This window comes from Oratosquilla oratoria, chromosome 12 (genome assembly GCF_046742065.1).
Source record: "Oratosquilla oratoria isolate Oo_2021 chromosome 12, ASM4674206v1, whole genome shotgun sequence".
NCBI lineage: Eukaryota > Metazoa > Arthropoda > Malacostraca > Stomatopoda > Squillidae > Oratosquilla > Oratosquilla oratoria.
This window is the reverse complement of record NC_134788.1, coordinates 52,983,418-53,001,507: the sequence shown is the minus strand read 5'-3', so window position 1 is coordinate 53,001,507 and position 18,090 is coordinate 52,983,418. Positions and strand designations below refer to the sequence as shown.

Genomic DNA, 18,090 nt, shown 5'->3' with positions numbered 1-18,090 from the left:
TTCCAATTGTTATTGTCAGTTTACAACTATCTTTGATGTTGGTTATTTCTTTCACCCTTCTATCACTCCTGTCACTAATACAATACTATGTTTATTTCTAAAGGTAGCTCTAGTGTTATTCTATTTTGTATCCAGGGGTTTTCCTCTTGTTTCTGGGTGAATACGAAAATTTTACTTTGTTCTATGTCCAATCCTCTTGTGATACAAACAGAAAGGTGGGTTTCTACAATGATATTCATAATGATCCTTATATTTGCAATTTCTACAAATACTGTAGTTTCATAATAACACTTGTGCTTTATGCCTCCAGGTATTAACAAATGCATTCAATTCTAACATTTCTTAATGTGCTTTTAACTCTTAAGTTCATATCCTCTGTTTCTATATATTTACTATAACCTTGAAGGAGATAATCTATCTCCCCTAAATCCATTGTTTGCTTAAAAAGGCATTATATACATAAACCCAGTCATCTTTTAAGAAGCCTGTGACATCTTTACTGGTTATGGCACTTGTGTAATATTACTGGATTAAAAAAGAATGAAAAAAACTCATTCTGGAACCTTTAATATTAGTATTATCTCAGTTTAGAAGGTGTTCTTCCATATTAACATTAATTAATGTAAAGATGAATGTTCAGTGAGCTTTGGTCTCATTTGAGCATTCCCCACATTACTGCTTTTCAAATGGATGCTTCACATATGAACACTTTATACAAAAACATAATAATAGTACAAACAGATGCATTATCAACAGTAAATTATATCCAGTACACTGGTTAGACAGTGGCTTGTGTCAGAGACTTGATCTGGCAACCATGTGTTTGTGTGTTACTATGACCTAGCAAATGAGGCTTGAGGGGGCTTCAGGCCCAGGTCTTCTTTACTTAGAGGAAGAGGCCCAACCATGCTAACAAGTTCACCGGTGAGGGACCAGATGAAACGGTTCCTGTTAGTGAGTCAGTGCTCATTCCTCTCATAGTCTCAGTAGGCAGTTGCCTTGGCTCCTGGAGCTAATTAAATCACAAAATATTTATATGGATACCCTTGAAAAATCCTTTGGAGCCAAGTCTCAAAGTCTGCACTGGATGCAAGGAAGGTTCCTCCAATATCCATCTACTTTGCCTAGTCACTGAACTCATTCTGAAGACCAAGTACCATCATTTATGTAAAATTTTATATAAAGCTTTATTTCATTTTTTTATGCACAGAAAAATTGAAATCTTTACACTATAATTTCTATAGGATCTGCCAGAAAATCATGATATTCAAGACAAAGGGCATTAACAAGTTCACTACCATATGAGAAATCATGTGAAATAGAGGAGATATCAAACACTGACCATTCTTGTACCGTACCTTATCCTTACAGAATCTGTCCTGTAAACGGGTGTAGTAGGTTTCAATATTTCATCTAGCTATTCACTAGCAATTTGCATTTGCTTCACACCATTTGCTCACTTTGAATTTGACATGTTGCCTTATGTTTTCCTTTCAATTAAAGTCAAGCAGAGAGTCAGGATGGGCCTTTCCAACAGCTCCCTTTTCCCTTATCATAATTTTTAACTTCTGATCTTTGCTTTGGCTTTGTTTTAGTGTTGTGTTATCTTAATATTCCTACTTATCCAAAGCTCTTTCAGTAACCTTTTTTTCATCAGTATCTTCTTCACTCATGATGTTATTCTTGAATAGGTCTCAGTAGGAAACTCTACTGATTTTTTCTTTTCCTAATAGAATTTGATACATAAAAATAAAAGGATTGTAACAAGAATTCTGAGTTATCAGGCCATCAGAAGTATTTAATGTGAGGGGGCGAAATTTACTACATGTTTCTTGATTTATTTCACTCAACTGAACAAGCACTCGTGTTGAATAATGACTGAACATAGTACAATCTCATAATTATATGTGAAATAATGAAATTGTACACTTGCATTTCAGGAGTCCTCGCCAGATTCTCAAAATCACATTTTTCTTTTATTTCTAATTCATTATAAAATTATACATTTAATTTCTCTAATTGAAACATTTCAATTTCATCTTGAACACCTTGCATGTGCACACTTTTTCTTTGTGCACTAGTTGTAAAACAACCCTAGAGCAAAGTAGCGAAAGAGAAGATCTATTGGCCATTTACAGAATCACAAAAGGCATGAAAGTCCTTGAGAGAGAAGACTTATTAATGTGGGACAAAAGAAAAATAAGGGGACGTGAAAAGAACTTCAAAAAGGATAGTTATAGAAGAGATCTGAAAAAAAAAGGTTCTACACAGTCTGGAACAAATTGGATGAAACAATGGTGTGCAAACACCATACAAGAATTTAAGAACAAAAAACATGTTGCACGGTACAAAGACGGGTCACTACGAGCACAGGTCCTCTTCCCATATAATACAACTAGGTAAAGGTGCACAGCTTAGAGGGAACACTGTTCACTGCATAGATCACACTGGAATGGTTCCTCACCAGTGTGAGTCACCATGTGCCGATTTAGAGACCTCTTATGTGAGAAAGCAGAATTGCATAGGTCACATTGAAAAGGCTTCTCTCCTGTGTGGGTCCTCATATGTATTGTGAGACTACTCTTTTGTGAGAAAGCAGCATCACAAAGATTACACTGGAAAGGCTTCTCTCCTGTGTGGGTTCTCATATGCTCTGTGAGATTACCCTTTTGTGAGAAAGCAGAATCACAAAGGTCACACTGAAAAGGCTTCTCTCCTGTGTGGGTCCTCATGTGCGTTGTGAGACTACTCGTTTGTGAGAAAGCAGAATCACAAAGGTTACACTGGTAAGGCTTCTCTCCTGTGTGGGTCCTCATATGCTCTGTAAAATTATTCTTTTGTGAGAAAGCAGAATCACAAAGGTCACACTGGAAAGGCTTCTCTCCTGTGTGGGTCTTCATATGCTCTGTGAGATGACTCTTACATGAGAAAGCTTTGTTGCAGAGGCCACACTGGAAAGGCTTCTCTCCTGTGTGGGTCCTCATATGCTGTGTGAGGTATTTCTTTATTGTGAAAGCAGAGTCACAGATGTCACACTGGAAAGGCTTCTCTCCTGTGTGGGTCCTCATATGCTCTGTCAGACGACTCCTGTGTGAGAAAGCAGAATCACACAGGGCACACTGGAAAGGCTTCTCTCCTGTGTGGGTCCTTACATGCTCTGTGAGATGACTCTTCTGTGAGAAAGCTTTATCACACAGGCTACACTGGAAAGGCTTCTCTCCTGTGTGGGTTCTCATATGTGTTGTGCGATCGCCCTTTCGTGAGAAAGCAGAATGGCACAGGGCACACTGGAAGGGCTTCTCTCCTGTGTGGGTCATCATATGTTTTTTGAGATAACCCTTTACTGAGAAAGCAGAATTGCACAGGCCACACTGGAATGGCTTCTCTGTAGTGTGGGTTATCATATGCAAATTGAGGTTATTCTTTTGTGAGAAAGCTTCATTGCACAGGTCACATTTGAAAGGCTTCTCTCCTGTGTGGGTCCTCATATGCAATGTGAGAACATCCTTTGGTGAAAAAGCAGAATTGCACAGGGACCACTGGTAAGGCTTCTCTCCTGTGTGGGTCCTCATATGTTTTGTGAGAACATCCTTTTGTGAGAAAGCAGAATCACACTGGCCACACTGGAAAGGCTTCTCTGCAGTGTGGGTCATCACACAATATCTAAGATGGCTTGTGATATAACTGTGCTGCAAATGTCACACTGGATCCTTATCATTGTATGACACGTATGGAGTCTATGGGTAGTTCTTCCAAAGAAATGGTGATAGGTATTCTCATCCTAGGAAAAAAAAAATAATAATAATAATAATAATAATTGTATGACTGACATTTATCTATTTAAAAAATGTATTACACTGTAATAGGATAGTGGATGTTTTGTACACAAACCATTTTATACTCAAGTCCTTTTTTACCTAAACAGATCCTTTGTAGTTGCCACCACCTTAGATAAAATAGGTAGTAACACTAACAGAGATGGTGCTATGATATTGTGTTCTACATTTTCATTAGAAATGTGCTGAAAATCATCCAGAGTCTACCCCACGACAACCAGAATGACTCAAAAATTTTGTTCTAGCTTTTTCCTTATGTCACAGGATTTGGAAGTAGAGAATGGCCCAGCTGGTTACAGCAGTCATATTTTGATATAACTCCATAACATTCCACATCATTTAATACATACATGCATGATATACCCAAACCCCACACCTCAGAATTTAAATTGCTTCCTACACAGACGAGATAATTATGTGCACACACCATAACACAGACAACCAAAGAAATACAACAGCCATACCTCAACACATTCAACACCTGTTTCACCACAAGACTCAAAATAGCCCCAACTGAATACACAGCCACACATGCAAACACCCAAGGTTTTTGGAGTAACTTTCAATACCTTCATGTCATTCAAGCAACACATCACAAACATAAACAAAATGCACACCTAGATTCAACAAGCTTAAATCACTCGTAAGTACAACATTATGATGAAACAAATAAAATACCTCTACACTATATAAACAATATGTACACTTGGTGATGAATTATGTAACCCCCACATGGGTCCCTAATCTCATCAGGAAACAACCCAACAGACTGTGCAGAAGAAAACACTAAACACAATTACAGGCTCCACAAATACATCACCTACAGACCATCTACACCATGAAACAAAAGTCCTCAAAGTCAAATATCACCCTGATGTGAGAGGAACACAAACACTTATCACAGCCTCCACAAACACAGCCCACCTACTACATTGCATGGCAGATCACCCATACATACCAAGGTACATCAAGACAATACATTGCTGCAAGCCAGAATCCATATCATCCCTCTGAATCTTCTCTCCACCAAAAGGACAGAGGCTACCTGGCCAGACTGGTGTGTAGCCACCTTCCAGCCTTACTAGAAGAGACTGGATGACCACATCACAGCTAACTGTCCAGGATGCAGCACTTCACCCCATACTACAACACATTATAGAAGATTGCACTGTACACAATCAAACACGTCAGCAACAAAATATACACTATAAAGGATTTGTGGGAGAATCTTGTTTCAGCCACAGTGATCCACAGGGAGAAGGGACTGCTTGGCCAGTCTATGCAACAACAATAATTGAGTATCACAAGGTATATAAGTTGTAAAGGAAAAAAAATAACCCTACTCTGTACAAAGATACATCTCCTGATGAAGCACTTGCAGAAGAGGCACTTTCAGAAAAGCTGTAAATGCTTGCCATTGCTGTGCAGTACATTAGCTCCATCACCTACAATGCAGTACCGCACAAATAAATTATCATGGTTAGTATAAATCAAGTCGCAAATCTTCACTGGTAAATACCTGAGCCTATGGACTTTATTTCTTATTCCATTATGTGCTACATAGACACAGAATGTGTAGACTTTTTATGCTGTACCTTTATTCCCTTATCTGTATTCAATAAATACACACACACACACACACACACATATATATATATTATACACACACACACACACACATACAAAACTCAAAAATAGTTATAGAAGAGATCTGAAAAAAAAGTTTTCCACACAGAGTAGTGGATGTCTGAAACAAAGTGGATGAAACAATAGTGTGTGCAAACACCATACAAGAATTTAAGGACAAAAAACATGTTGCACAGTACAAAGACAGGTCACTATGAGCACAGGTCCTTCCCATATAATACAACTATACTCGTTGCATCGAGAAATGGCCGTTAGGGCGGAGCACTGGGAGTCCCCCTATGGTGCCACATATAATTATTTTATAATTTTATTTTATTACATAATTCTATTTTATAATTTTATAATGTTGCCACATATAATTACATTATAATTTTTTGTCACACACCACCACTGAGGTAAAAATCAAAGTAATGTTTTCTATACAAAGGTTTCGTTTTCTCGAGTCTAGACACGACATATGAGCAAGAGAGAGCAACGGTGCCGCTACATCTAATCTCTGGCCCCACCCCCCTCACACTGCATTCAGAAAACATTGCATCCACACTCACACATTCTCGCCATGGATCCCCATGTGCGGCAACACCGGGAAATCTCCTAGACCCGCCTTAGCGGTCATTTCTCGTTGCGCTGACTGTAGGTAAATACAACTGGGTACATATACATATATTATACATTTGTTTATATACACATGTATATATATATATATATATATATATATATATTATACATATACATATGTATATATACATATATAATATATATATATATTATACATATACATATGTATATATACATATACATATATATATATATATTTATATATATACATATATTATACATATACATATGTATATATGCATATATATATATATGTATATATATATATATAAATATATATATACACACACATATATATACAGTATATACTTATACATCCTTTCAACCACAGTTCACTTTTAATTCCATGCCATTGCAGTTGAGACTGAGAAGCTTAGAGGCATATATTGGAAATTGAAACCTGGTCGAACTGAGGAATCGAACTCAGCTCTGATCTGACAAAGTGTCAGTTACTTACTCAAATGGGTTAAGCCACTGACACTTTGTCATGTCTGAGCTGAGTTCAAGTCCTCGGCTTGACAATGTTTCAATTTCTAATATATGCTTCCTTCAAGCTTCCCATACTCAACTGCGATGGTATGTGATCAAAAGAGAATTGTGGTTGAAAAGATGTTAGTCTGTTCACTGGGAACCATTAAGTGTGTGTATATACATATATATATATACACACATACATACATATTCCAAAGGCTTTTTTTCCCCCTTAAACAGGAGGTAGCAAAAAAACAAAGGCATAGAAACCACTCCCACCCAATCCATCCCCTACATACTTCACTCCCCTCTACCCTCCTTTTCATCTTGGCACCTCCTGGATTAGAGGTCATCCCTGCATCTTGCCCACTGCCCTGGGTCAGAAGCAGTGTCGCAAGACAGCACATCCACAGCAAGGCTGCTTCATTAAATCAGGGAATCCCCTCTCTGTCCCCTCATGCCAAAAAGGAGATGGAGAGAAATCCCTTCAGGCTGTGTCCATTTATTTCTCATACATACTCCCTCACCCCCCCTCATCCACCCACTCATGCATCACAGCATCATCCATACACAACCCTTCTCCATTCACCCCTGAATTCTGTCCTCTCCTGTCCCTCCTCAACAGACATTCCCCTCTTTCCCAATGCCCCTTCTACCCCATCCAGCCATCTCATCCTAGGTCGCCCCCTCATGTTCACTCCTTCCACACCTCTTTTACTAATCTTTCTTCACTCATTCTTTCCATGTGTCCAAACCATCCCAATACTCTTTCATCAACTCTATCTCCCAACTCCCTTTCCACCCCTGTTCTCCTTCTCATCTCATTTCTCACTCTATCCAGCCTAGTAACCCCTATCATTGTAAGGGGCTGGTAGATAAAGGTAGACAAGTAAGGTAGATAGAGGGGTAGGTGGCGAAAATTTAATTTTATGGGTAGAATGTTTGAAAAACATAAACTGCAAAGGAGTTGCATAATCTCACTTCCAGTCTAAAGTTTATAAACAACCACTAGGAAACATATTTCAATGCTGATGTGACAATATGTAAACTAAGCCATTTCCTGCCTCGATGTCAAGATTGATTATGTAAGTAGTATTGCTTATGATGTTGTAACAGTCTTTCTGATTGGAGAAGGGTGGAGAAGAAAAAAATTATTGGTACAAGGGAGAAAAGTCACACCTTTGGGGGAGGCATTTATTTGTAAAAGTAAAGATCATTGGATGAATAAATTAGTGATGTTAGAACAGAGGTGGCTTAGTGAGTGGATTGAGGATCCCAGGCGAGAGTCCCTTGGTGGAAATTGACAAGCCAAGTGTAATATTTTTTGGACGAAATAAAAAAAAAATTATAATCTGTTTAATTCACCCCATTGAGAAACATTACTTACTAAAGGAGATATGCTGACCCACATATATCAAATAGTTTTTTATATACACATGCAGGACTTAACCTACCACTATGCCATCAGTAAGACAATTGCACGTGACTGTCATAAAAATTATCAGATTAATGTCACTGTCACTAGCAAATTTCTCTAGTATGTATCTACATATACAGGGTGTTCGGGATAAATTTGACACTTTTGGGAAGAAAAACGTCATATCTTGGCCAAAAATTTATGTATTCTCAAAATTCAAAGTGCATCTCTTAGAGGAACTTTTGCCAAATATAGCTCACTCAAAGAAGTTGCCCTGAGCCTCCACCACAGCCTCCAGGTGAGACCTGAACCTGCAGCATGTGGTTTTCACGGTGTCTTTCGAGAGATCCCTGAACACCACTTTGAACCTGGGAATCATCTTGTCCTTAGTGTTGCAGGTGGTATGATTGGTGTCTTTTTCAACTGTGCCCTACACATAGTCCACAGAGTTGCAATCAGGCAAGTTGGGGGGGGGGGGGCAGATGTTGGGATTGGTAAAGTCGTAGAAGTTCTCAGACAGCCACTTCTGGGTTTTTCTGGAGGTGTGACATGGACCTGAGTCCTGCTGCCACATGTATAGTCTTCCTGCAGCCACCATCTCCACCCAGCATTTGACAACAGTGGACAGCAACTCAATATAGCTATTTGAAGTGAGTTTGAGTCCCTCTTCAATGATGTGGGGTGGCATGACATGGCCTTCACTGGAAACACACCCAAAGACCATCACAGTTTGAGGGAACTTGGTCTTCATGAAGCGCAGGACTTCATGCGGACTGTATGCTAGCCACCTGTTGTTCTACGTGTTGTGCAACTGGTCCTGGCAGAAGTTCTTGTCCGAGAAGAACGACAGCATCCCTGACTTGACTGGGTGTTTGACCTTGTTTAGCAGTTTCTTGGCTTTTGTAAGGCAGTGAGTAGTTGGCCCTTGCAGCTCCTGTATGAGGAGTAGCGAAGATCCTTGTTCAGCACTTTCTTCATAGTCACCACTCTGACATCCATCTCCCTTGTCAAGGTCCGCATTGCCTTGGCTGGATCTTGCCGCACTTTTTTTTTTTTTTTTTTTTTTTTTGCAGCTTCTTGACGAATTTCGTTGTGTTGATAGACTCAGAATGCCTGCCATGATCCTTCTTGCTAGCCACTGTTTCCACATCTCCACTGCAATTCTTTAGCTCACATCTCATGGCCTTTACAGAATTCAAGTACTGTACCACTGAGCTGCAGCTAAGCTTTCCAATTTTTTTTATTCATCATGAATCATCATAATGTAGGTCACTCTCTTTCAATATTCCGTTGCTTTCCAGTTGTCCATGCTCTCTAGCTCTCACACCCACCAATAGCACACAGAATCAGCTATCTGTTGCACTTTACCAGTATTAAATCCTTCAAATGTTTCTGAAATGATAGAAAATAATTTTTTTTATCAAATTTATCCCAAACACCCTGTGTGTCTTTGTGTGTGTGTGTATATATATATATATATATATATATATATATATATTATGTGTATATTTATATATATATATATAATATATACATACATATATATATATATACTGTATATATATATATATATATATATATATATATATATACTGTATATATATATATATATATATATATATATATATATATTTATATATATATATACACATACACACCAGTTCTTGTCCTCAAAAAATTGCAGGCAAGCATAAAAATACTCGCTTAGATTTTCTAGATTTACAAAATGCATTTTATAAGGTACCACACAAAAAACTAATAAGAAAACATAAAACAACAGGAGGTGTACAAGGAAAATTAATGAAAAGTATGGAAGATTTTTGAATGGCAGAAAAATGAGGGTGGTAGAGACAAAAACTCGACCTGGGAAGAAATGATAAGTGGAGTTCTACAAGATTTTGTACTAACTCCAATAATGTTTGCCATGTATATAAATGACATTGATGAGGGTGTTGAATGTTATATGAACTTCTTTGCAGATGATATAAAACTACTAAAGAAAATAAGCAAAGAGAAAGACAGTGAATCACTTCAGAGAAATCTGGACAATGTCTGGAAATGGAGCCAAATGTGGGAAGTGAACTTCAACATCAAAAAATGCAGTATAATGGAGTTTGTAAAAAGTAAGAATAGAATATCAGGGCAATACAAGGTTGGTACAAAAGAAGTAAAAAAAGTTATCTTAGAAAAGGACCTAGGAGTAATAGCAAAGACATGTCACCAGACAAGCATGTAAACAAAATAGTTGGAAAAACCTACAATTTACTATGTACATACATATACCAAAAGCTTTTTCCCCCTTGTAAGGGAGGTAGCCAAAAAACATACACATAAAAACCACTCCCACCCATTCCATCTCTACCACACTCCACTCCCCTCCACCTACTTCTCTCCCTCTTATCTTGGCACCTCCTACATGACAGGTCAACCCTGCATCTTGTCCACTGGCCTGGATCAGAAAGCAGTGTTGCAAGACGCAGTGCATCCACAGCAAGTCCGCTTCATTAAATTGATGAACCCCCTCTCTGTCCCCTCATGCAGAAAAGGAGAAGACAGGGAGAAATCCCTTCGGGCTGTGTCAATTTTTCTCACACACACTCCCTCACCCCCAATCCCCCACCCATTCCACCTCATGGATCACATCATCCATCTTCAACTTCCTTCTTTCACACATTTTCCCAAACTCTGTCACTAACTTCCTCAATCCCTCCTCTAATCCTGGAACAAGCACGGTGTCGCACGCAAACAACAGCTGGCTTATCCACTTTTCTCCATTTTCTTTAACCATCTCCAATCCCTGACCCACCACCCTTGCATTTACTTCTCGCACCACCCCATCCATGTATAGATTGAACAGCCAGGGTGACATATATATATATGTAGACATATTCATATGAATAGATACTTGTGCTTCTAAAATACCCGATTTCAGTAAAGCTCAGTTCATAGAACTACGTCAGGAGCTTCAGCTTACAGATTGGGAGGAAAAATTAAACGAAAGGCCTGTAGATCAGATGTGGGAACTATTTCAAAATACGCTCACTAAGATGATTCAAACTTACATTCCTTTTAAGGACAGACGTCCCCCAAATCAGGCTCGCCCAAAGTGGCTCGACAAAGAAACTGAAAAAAGTATTGCTAAAAAGAGACAGGCTTATAAGAAATATAAGTGCTCGGGTGCATCTAATGACTATGAAAGTTATGTATCAATACAGAGAGATTTAAAAAAGACAATAAGAAAAAGAAAACGACAATACGAAATGAACATCGCTGAGAAATCCAAAGAGAATCCCAAAGAATTCTATAGTTACATTAGAGATAAAAAGGTTGTTAGGAATCACATTGGTCCACTATTATCTGCTGACGGTCAACTTGAATATTCAAATGAAGGAATGTGTAATCTCTTAAACAATTATTTTAGCTCGGTATTCGTAAACGAAACACCTCAAAGTGAATTCCAAACTGAAACCTGTGAAAAGTCTGGGGTAAACTTACTCACTACGGTAAATATAACAAAAGAAAAAATTAAAAGGTGTATAGACAAACTCAAAGTTAACAAAACACCAGGGCCTGACGGTTGGCATCCAAGAATCTTAAAGGAAATGAAAAATGAGATTGTTGTTCCATTAGAAATTATTTTCAAGAAATCCATCATATCCGGAGATGTCCCAAGAGAATGGAAGCTAGCTAACGTTACTCCCATATTCAAAAAAGGTGACAAAAAGAAACCAAATAACTATAGGCCTATAAGTTTGACTTCGATCGTAGGAAAAATAATGGAAACTATCATCAGAGATGATATCGAATATCATTTAGAAAGTAACCGTTTGATAAATGATAGCCAGCATGGTTTCAGACGGAAACGTTCTTGCGTGACTAACTTACTCGAATTCTACAACACAGTTATCTCGAATTATGACAAAAGAAACAATATAGATTTAATATATCTAGACTTTGCAAAAGCTTTTGATACCGTCCCACACGAAAGACTACTTACTAAATTAGCTTTGCATGGAATAAGTGGTAGCCTATTAGGTTGGACTAGTAATTGGTTGAAAGGTCGAAAACAGAGAGTTGTTTTAAATGGAAAAACTTCTGGATGGAAAAATGTTGCAAGTGGAGTTCCTCAGGGTTCCGTTCTTGGGCCACTTCTATTCATAGTATATATAAATGATATAGACAATGGACTAAAATCTACTGTTTCCAAATTTGCTGATGATACAAAACTGTGCGGAGTGGCAAATGATCACTCAAACCAATTAGATATTCAAGAAGATTTAGATCAATTACAGCAATGGTCTGAAAAGTGGCTAATGAAATTTAACACAAGTAAATGCAAGGTAATGCACATAGGTAAAAATAACAGTAAGTACGATTACAAGTTATTTGGAAATTCGTTAACAAAAGTAGATAGTGAAAAAGATCTCGGCGTAATTATCAGTAACGACCTCAAATCATCCAAGCAGTGTATTTCAGCCTCTGAGAAAGCAAATAAGATTCTGGGATTGATTGCGCGATCTTTTGATTTCAAAAGTCCATCACTCATTAACAAGCTATATAAATCGTTAGTTCGTCCACATTTGGAATATGCTGTTTCCGTATGGTCACCGAATCTCATTAAAGACATTGACAGACTGGAAAAGGTACAACGGCGAGCCACAAAACTGATTCCAAATATCAAAAATAAATCATACGAAAATCGACTTAAGCACATAAATCTGTTTTCCCTAAAAAAGCGTAGACTCAGAGGTGACTTGATACAGGTCTTTAAGATTTTAAAAGGAATTGACAACATCAAAAGTGACAAAATTTTCACATTGAATGAGAATCAGACAAGAAACAATGGTCTCAAACTGTCCGGAAATAGATTCAATTTGGAAGTAGGTAGAAACAACTTTGCCAACCGTGTAGTTAATGAATGGAATAAACTTCCTGCACAGGTAGTGCAATGTAGTTCAGTTCGAAGCTTTAAGAATCATTTAGATAAATACCTAAGTAAGATGCTGTAATTATTATAATTTATGTTATATTATTTGTTTTTGTTTTGTTATAATTTGTCTGTCTGATTTTCATTTATTATTAGTTATATGTCAATTTATTATCATTTACTATTTACCTGTTTGTTTGTTATTCAACTATACCAATGCATTTATTTATGTATTTTAATTGTTATTTACATTGTTATAGTTTTAATTTATTATTAATATGATTTATTTATTTATTTATTTATTTTTTTTTTTTTGCATCCGACCTAGATATGGATCAAAAGGTCTCCTGTCGGCATGCTTTGCCTTTGTAATCCTTTGTAATATACATATTATATATTATGTAATTTATACATTATATATATATATATGTATATATATTATAAATATATATATATGAATATATATATACATATATGTATCCACTGTAGTAACTACAGTTTACTTCTTTTTAATGCTCCCTTCTATAGGTTTGTATTTTTTCTTTCACTACCTTATTTTCATCATTGTCTTACGTAAAAATGTCATTCATCATATCTTTCTGTAGGAGGTAGGTAATGTTTCTTACAAGGGTGAATTAAATGGGGGTAAATGTTTTCTTTTCTTTCTGAATAATATTACACTTGGCTTGTCAATTTACATCAATAAAGGACCCCCAACTGGGATCCTCAATTTACTTCCTATGCCACTTCACACCGATGTCACGACTTCTCCGGTCCAATGATCTTTACTCCCACGAACCAATAAAACTTTCTCCTCCTCCACCCTTTCTCTAATCAGAAAGCCTGTTAGAAACGTCTTAAGCAATACTGCTCAAGCAATCATGATATCGATGCATACTGGCGTAGTTTACATATTGTTACATCAGTATATTAAATCTGGTGCCTAGCGGTTGTTTATAAACTTTAGACGAGGAGCGAGATTATGCAACTCCTTCAAGGCTATTGTTTACCGAACATCCAACTCATAAAAATGAAATTCTCACCACCTTCCACTCTATCTACCTTACTTGTCTACCTTTATACACCAGCCTCTTACATATATATACATATATATATATATTTATATATATATATATATATATATATATATATATATACACATATATATATATATATATATATATATATATATATATATATGTATATATGTTGAGACATTCTGACAGGTTGATGTAAGCGGAATAGGAAACACAGGAGTCTTGGTCTTGAGTTTATTCCTGACTAGTTTCGCAGGTATGCTTTGAAAAAGCATACCTGCGAAACTAGTCAGGAATAAACTCAAGACCAAGACTCCTGTGTTTCCTATTCCGCTTACATCATATATATATATATATTTGTACAACAATGAATGGGTCCCAGTGATTAGAGATACATTTTCATCAACCACAATTCACTTTAATTCTAAGCCATCTAGGTGCATGCCGAAATTGAAACGTGGTATGTCTCTTGCGGCGAGAACGTTACCAGTGCCGTAGTGACTAGAACAATACATCATCACTTGATGGTGCATTGGTCTAGTCACTACAGCACTGGTAACATTCTGCTGCATGAGTTCAAGTCCTCGGGTGTACCATGTTTCAATTTCTGCATGCACCTAGATAGCTTAAAGTGCATTGTGGTAGATAAATGTATATATATATATATATATATATATATATATATATATACATATATATATATATATATATATTCATATATATATATATATATATATATACATATATATATATATACATATATATATATATATATGCATACACACACACAATAATGTGTGCAAACACCATAGAATAATTTAAGAACAAACTTGATCTTGCAAGACACAAAAACAGGTCACCACGAGCATAGCTCTCCTTCCCATAATATAACTAGGTAAATACACACACACACACACACACACACACACATATATATATATAATATATATATACATACACACATATATGTATATACAGTTATATATATGTATATAAATATACACACACACACACACATACATACATATAACAAGGCTTTTTCCCCTTTACAATGGAAGTAGCCAAGTAGGAAAAGGCATAAAATCACTCCCACCCATTCCATCCCTGAATACACTCCACACCCCTCCACCCCCACTCCCATCTTAGCACCTCCTAGATGACGGGTCATCCCTGCACCTTGTCCACTCCCCTGGGTCAGAAGCAGTGTCGCAAGGCTGCTTTATTAAATCGGCAACCCCCCCTCTCCGTCCCCCCATTGCATAAAAGGAGAAGACGGGGAGAAATCCCTTCGGGCTGCGTCAAATTTTGCTCACACATACTACCTCACCCCCCATCCCCCTGCCCATTCCACCTCATGCATCACATCATCCATATACAACCATTCTCCATTCACCTCTGTCTTCTGTCCTCTCCAGTCCTTCCCCAACAGACATTCCCCTCTTCCCCAAAGCCCCCTTCACGCCATCCATCCACCTCATCCTAGGACGTCCCCTTATGTTCACTCCCTCCACATCTGCCTTCCATACCTCTTTTACTAGTCTTTCTTCACTCATTCTTTCCATGTGTCCAAACCATCCTAATACTCTTTCATCAACCCTATCTCCCAACTCCCTTTCCATCCCTGTTCTCCTCCTCACCTCCTCATTTCTCACTCTATCTAGCCTAGTAACCCCCATCATACTTCTCAGACACCTCATCTCAAACACATTCAAACTCCTTCTCCCTTATGTTTCATGTTTCTGCCCCATGCAGTGCTGTTGGCACAATCACTCCTTCATACAGTCTCCTCTTAGCATCCATTCCCAAATGTCTATTCCTCATTACACTCTTTAATCCACCAAGGCATTTACTTGCTTCTCTCAATCTACATTCTACCTCCACCTTCACTCCACCTTTTCCTGCCACATTTGCACCCAAGTATCTAAAACTATCCACTTCCTCCAGTCGCTCTCCCTTAATGCTCACTTCCAGTCTACTGCCACTTTCACCCCTTGTACATCTCATCACCTTACTTTTACCCACATTTATCTTTAGCTTTCTTCTATCACATACTCTCCCAAACTCTGTCACCAACTTCCTCAATCCCTCCTCCGATCCTGCCACAAGCGCAGTGTCGTCCGCAAACAACAGCTGGCTCACCTCCCACTTTTCTCCATTTTCTTTAACCATCTCCAATCCCTGACCCACTACCCTTGCATTTACCTCTTGCACCTCATCCATGTATAAGTTGAACAGCCAGGGCGACATAACGCATCCTTGACGAAGTCCCACCTTTACCTCAAACCACTCACTCTCTCCATTTCTAATCCTGACACAAGCTCTACTACTCTCATAAAAACTCTTGACAGCTCCTAGAAGCTTTCCTCCTATCCCATATTTCTGCATAACCTCCCACAGTGCCTTTCTGTCTACCCTATCGTAAGCCTATTCCAGATCCATAAAAGCCCAAAAAACATCCTTCCCCTTTCCTATAGCTTTCTCACATATTTGTCTTACCACAAAGATCTGATCTACACAACCTCTACCTGTCCTAAAACCACGCTGTTTCTCACCAATTACTCCCTCTGTTCCTCTCCTAATCCTCTCAATGAAGATCCTCCCATAAGCCTTCCCAACTACATTTAACAAGCTAATCCCTCTGAAACTACTACATTCACACTTGTCCCCTTTCCCCTTGTAAAGAGGAACTATACAGGCACTCCTCCAGTCCTCTGGCACTCTACCCTCTCTCCAGCAAAACATTAAATAACCTCACCAGCCAGTCCACCATCACTGTACCTCCTTTTTTTAGACATTCTGCAAGGCATCCATCCAGACCAGGTGCCTTACCTGCTTTCATCATCTTAACAACTGCCTTCACTTCATCCTTCCTTATTTCTCCTCCATTTTCCTCACTCATCACGGTCATTTTCTTAGCATTTCCCACTGCAGCTATCTCCCTCCCTATCCTCCTTCACATTTAGCACCTTTTACCCTTTACACACACACTTGAAAATAAACAGAAAATGGTGAAACTATGCCAAGGAAGTACAGAATACACAGAAGATCTAGAAATGGCCAAAGGCATGCATAATCACTTCAAGTCTGTTTTCACTAGAAAGAAGGTTCAGTATTGGGATGAAGGAAGTAAAGTACAATCTCCCCCCATGAGTGAAAAAAAAAAAAAATGGAACATTTAACAAACCTTGATGTTAGGAAATCGCATGGCCCAGGCGGAATTGCAAATTGGATTCTAAAAGAATGCAAAGAAATAATGGACAAAATATGTAACATAATAAGTTGCTCACTTCACGAAGGAAAAATACCAAAAGACTGGAAAAATGCTAACATTGTACCAATATGTAAAGGAGGAAACAAGGAAGAACCAACTAACTATAGACCGGTCTCACTAACATGCACTATAGCCAAAATTTGTGAGAAAATGATCAAGAATAGATGGATAAAACACCTGGAACAAATATAATAAACCCAAAACAATTTGGGTTCAGATAGGGAAGATCATGTACTACAAATTTAATCTGTTTTTACTCAAGACTAATAGATATAATACAAGAAAGGGATGGATGGGCTGATTGTGCTTTCTTGGACTTGCAATAAGCTTTCAACAAGGTACCACACAAAAAATTCTTTAAAAAAAATTGGAAAATAAAGGATGGATACAAGGCAACCTACTAAATTGGATGGAGGAATTCCTGAATGCTAGAAAGATGAAAGTAGTACTCAGAGAAAAATATTCAGGTTGGAAGGAGGTGATTAGTGGAGTTCTGCAAGGATCTGTCTTGGCTCCAATAATGTTTGCTACTTATGTGAATGACATGGATGATGACATGGAATGTTACATGAGCTTCTTTGCAGATGATGCTAAATTGTTGAGGAAAGTAAAAACTGAAACGGATTGCGAATACCTACAGGGAGACCTGAACAATGTTTGGAAATGGAGTCAGAAATGGGAAGTGGACTTCAACATTAAGAAAAGTAGCATAATGGAGTTTGGAAAAAGTAAAAATAGAATATCAGGACAATGTACAATTGGAAGGAGGTAAAGAAAATGGGATCTGAAAAAGATCTGGGAGTAATTATCTCAAACGACTTGTACTCTGATAAACAAAGTTGTTGAAGAATCCTAGAACTTGCTAA

At 37.8% G+C, this 18,090-nt stretch overlaps 1 protein-coding gene across 1 annotated transcript in view; it reads right to left on the bottom strand.

Annotated features, from left to right (window-relative positions):
* Positions 1-566: 566 nt before the first annotated feature.
* Positions 567-18,090, bottom strand: part of LOC143031759 (uncharacterized) — a 22,842-nt gene continuing 5,318 nt past the window's right edge. The window contains exon 2 of the mRNA XM_076195997.1: positions 567-3,781. Within this exon, the coding sequence (XP_076052112.1) occupies positions 2,415-3,653 (1,239 nt within the window). The 5' untranslated portion in view covers positions 3,654-3,781 and the 3' untranslated portion in view covers positions 567-2,414. The remainder of the gene's footprint in view (positions 3,782-18,090) is intronic.